Below are 4,405 nucleotides of genomic sequence, written 5' to 3' on the forward strand. Positions count from 1 at the left end.
GTTTGGCCTGCAGAAGAGAAGGCTCTGGGGAGGCCTCATTACAGCTTTCCAATATTTAATGGGAGATTTATAAAGAGAAGGGAGATCAACTTTTTACACAGATTTATAGTCAAAGGAGAAGAGGAAATGGTTTTAAGATACAAGGGAAAATTCAGATTAGATGTCAGGGGTACATTTTTCAAAAGAGAGAGTGATGAGGTACTACCACAGGCTGCCCAGAGAAGCTGTGGATGCTCTGTCCCTGGGGATGTTCAAGACCAAGCTGGATGGGGCTCTGGAAGCCTGATCTAGAGTGTGATCTAGTGGATGGTAACTCTGCCTGTAGCAGGGGCTTGAACTATGTTTTCATTGACGTCCCTTCCAACCCGCTGCTTGATTCCACGACGCAGGACACAGCACCTGCCAGATCCCGAGTGCGCTATACATTTAACTTAAACTTGGAGGCGGTAGGAGGAGCCTCCACCCGTTGCCCGTCATAAGGAAGCCGCCCCCACACGCTAGGAAGTTTACCGGACGGCAGTCAACGAGACTGGCACGGGACTAGCAACCAACAACCACCACAACCTCCCTACCCAATCCGCTCCAGAACGTACTGGAACCAGCCAACCACTTCACCTGCCAATCACTGCGCTGCTCCGGCGGCGCGCCCAGGCCCCGCCTTCCCCCTCTCCCGGCTGTCCGCACTTTTACTCTGCGTCTTCCAATGATTGGTGGGTCGGCGAGAGGGCGGGACATGAAAAGTGCCTGATGGTCGTCATTGGCTATGCCAGCAGACCAATAGGCAATAGAGCCTGATAGATTCAAACGGAGCGGGCTCGAGCCTGGCAGTTGCTCGTTAGGGGGTTCGTGAGTACATCATATCGCGCCTAGAGTTCCACTGCTTTTTGCCATGGCTCACAAGGATATCTACTATTCCGAAAAGTACTGTGACGAGCAATACGAATACCGGTACGAAACAGCTTCAGAGCACGGGCTCAGGGAAGAGGGAGGGAGTTCTGCTGGCTGCCCCGAGGCTGTTGCCCGGCGCTCCTGTTTTCTTCGAGGATAAAGCTCTGTCTGTGGTCTCTATGGAGGTAGATGGACTGAAGGCTGGAGGCAGCGCCTCGCTCTCGCGCCCTAGGATTCCTTTCGGCTTTCGCCCAGACGGGGAACGCTGCTCTCGGCCGGTCTCTTTCCCGCGCAGGCAGGGTAGGCTCTCGCTGCCGCTCACCAGCTGAGTCCTCAGCGGAAACATTTCTTATGTTCGTTTCGAAGTGTAGTGCTGATAGATGCACTTTGTGAAGTCCTTCAGACAGTGCTCTACCTGCTGGTTTTCAAGGGTCTGCAATAGTACTAGTTGGTTCTGCAGTTCATTTACCAGTACTGTTTACAGTTTTCTAGATGTTTTTTTAAGCACTACTGCAAACTGCAAGAACTGTTTTTGCTACGTGGAGCCTGTGTACCTGTCTCCTGCTAACTCTTCATAGTTATTTGGCCTCAGAAACGAGAAGGAACACCTTTTTTTATGATAAAGGAACTTGCAAATGTGGAAAGGTCTTAGGTTTCTTACCTCAGGTTCCTAAGTGGTATTAGTGTTTTAGTAGTGTTTAGTAGTGTTTTAGTATAAGTGGTATTAGTCTTTAAAAACTAGCACCATAATCTCTATAGAGAATATATTCACTACAAAATACAAACAAGAGTGACTTTCTCAGTGCATTAGAATTGTGTGGGGTCACTGTTTAGTTTTTTTTTAAAATTGTTTTTATCACGGACAATTGCTAGTAACACATCCTTAAGTACGAGTACCGTAATTAGAGCATGCAGGGGATTTAACCTCTTTTAGGATGTTTGCTGTCTCAATATACAATTGCACATTTAAAATTGAGTTTTGGAATTGATGTTCCATAATTGCTGGTATCCAAGAGCACCCTAGGATTCCTTCTGGAATGGCCAGGGTTGGAAGGGCCCTCAAGGATCATGAGTCTCCAACCCCCCTGCCACATACAGGGCCACCAACCTCCCCTTTTAATACTAGACCAGGCTGCTTGGGGCACCATCCAATCTGGCCTTGAACACCTCTAGGGCCTTCCACAACCTCTCTTGGGCGGCCTGTTCCAGCACCTCACCACTCTCATAGTAAAGAAGTTTCTAGGGAATGCTGGTAATCATAAATGGACTTGCTTAATATCTTTTAGCAGAGACCTGTGCAAGATATCTAGGGTGTAATATGTTAATTACTAATCTACAGGCATGTAATGCTGCCAAGAGAACTCTTAAAACGAATGCCAAAAACTCATCTTCTGTCTGAAGAGGAATGGAGAAGCCTTGGAGTTCAGCAAAGTCTTGGATGGGTTCATTATATGATCCACAAACCAGGTAAATACAGATGAATAAGACTGATGGGGAAAAAAGAGTCTAAAATATATTAAAAAAAAAAAAAAAAAAAATTACTTAAAATATCCAAGACTGGTACTCAACTGAAGTATGAAGATGAATAGTTGCTCCTGCTGTCGAATTTGCTTCTAATTGTTTTCATTGTTTTTGATTTCTTTTGTCAGCTTCTTGTTATTTAGGTTAGGTAGCAACATAAGCAACACCGGAGATTTTATTTTTTTGTGTAAATTTCACCTCTGAGTCTTGGAACTGATTGGAAAATGCTAGTTTGGTTCTAGGTTCATGCGTTCTCTGTATACTGACAAATCAAAGTTGTAGAGTACTTCAGAAGGGACCTTAAAGAGCATCTTGTTCAAACTTGTTTGTACTCTGCCTCTGCAATAGGTTTTTTGTGACATCATATAAGTACGATGTTAGAATATCAGTGGCTGAGGAAAACTTCATATAGCAGCATATTTCTATGTAATGTACCTGGTACACCTGCTTAGTAGAAAAACCCAGCAGATGCTCATGTAGACCATGTCCTGCACTAATGTTCTGAAAAATCCATGATATAGTTTTAGGTCTAGTAGTTGTCTACTAAATACAGCCTTTCAATTAGAAGATTACAAAGACCTTAAACCTCTCTAATCATTGTGTACTAAAATAGCCATACCTGGTACTTGTTAATTAGGCAGAATTAAAGCCAACCTCGTGAAATTCCAAGTTTCCAAAAAAATGATGAAGAAACTAGTCTACCCTTTCAAAACTTCTCTTATCTGGATACCTTTGATATTTTTTAATGGGATTTTTTTGGAAGGGTTTGCAGTTGAGTCAGGTCAGTACTAACTGAAGCTAGCTATATTAACTGAAATGGCTTTTGTTGATGTTTGATAGTATATACCTCACAAGAACAGCATCAGCAGTTTCTTATACTGTTATACTCATATACTGAGTAATTAAAATAATGCAATGAAGAGAGAGTGTTAATTCCCATATTTGCTGTACTTCCTTTATAAGTTTATTATACTGTCAACCTTTGGTATAAATTTTAAGTTACATGTTTGTGACCTCTAAGGTTACTGTAGAATTGGTCTGTAAATCCTACACTTGAGGACAATTGTGGGCTTGATTTATCCATTTCTTATTCAGTGGTATTGTTCAGGTCTCACTGAATTGGTGAAATGCTTCTCATCAAGGCTTAGAGAACAGACTGACACTTTGTTCAATTTTATTCCCACAGAGCCACACATTCTTCTCTTTAGAAGACCTCTTCCAAAAGATGATCAGAAATGAACTACTGTCTAAAAATATTCTCCATCTTCTGGAACTTTGTGTATGCATGTATATATGTTGGTAGTATTCAGTGAATACTTTTATGTACAAAACATACAACTGTACCTGTGCATGAGCTGTATTATTCACAGCAACAAAGCTCAGTCAAATACAATTTCTATTAGGCTGCTATTCTTTCAAAGAGAAGTGGAATTTAATTTTTAATGTCTCTTAGTCTGAAATGAGTTCTCTTTAATAAAGTTTACTATTGTATGCTTTGAGTCATTTTTTTTTAATCCTGCATGTAATAACTTTTGCACTCGGCTTTTCTGCTAAAATGTTGCATGCTCAAAGGCAGTTCACCGCTAGGCATAAAGAAATAAACCCTGCTTGTTGTGCTCTATGAAATCTAAATTTCTATAGAGATCTAATTCACCAGACAAAGCAAATTACCTTATGGAGAAACTTTAACTAGGTGAATTACAGAACCGTAGAGGTTCGGCAGGGGCTTCTGGAGGACCCACCCCCTGCTAAGGCAGGCTCCCTACAGTACGTTATGCATTAAAGTGCCCGGACGGTCTTGAATATTTCCACAGGAGACTCCGCAACCTTTCCGGGGAGCTTGTTCCCGTGGTGACTCATCCGCAAAGTAATTTTTTTCTCACGTTCAGGCGGAACCTCCTACTTCCCTGTTCGTGCCCGTGCGCGCCGTTGGACGGACGTCATCGCGACGCGCCGTAGGCCCGGGCGCGGCGTCGCGGGGCGAGCGGAGTGGCGG

The 4,405-nt window shown here is 43.1% G+C and overlaps 1 protein-coding gene across 1 annotated transcript; it reads left to right on the forward strand.

Moving 5' to 3' along the window:
• Positions 1-889: 889 nt before the first annotated feature.
• CKS2 (CDC28 protein kinase regulatory subunit 2) lies at positions 890-3,648 on the forward strand (the record flags this gene model as incomplete). The annotated part of the gene is made up of 3 exons (XM_079549035.1): positions 890-948; positions 2,228-2,355; positions 3,596-3,648. 3 exons carry the CDS (start codon positions 890-892, stop codon positions 3,646-3,648), a joined length of 240 nt encoding a protein of 79 aa, XP_079405161.1.
• Positions 3,649-4,405: the final 757 nt, after the last annotated feature.

Source organism: Tetrao urogallus (genome assembly GCF_951394365.1).
Source record: "Tetrao urogallus genome assembly, chromosome: Z".
NCBI classification, from domain to species: Eukaryota; Metazoa; Chordata; class Aves; order Galliformes; family Phasianidae; genus Tetrao; species Tetrao urogallus.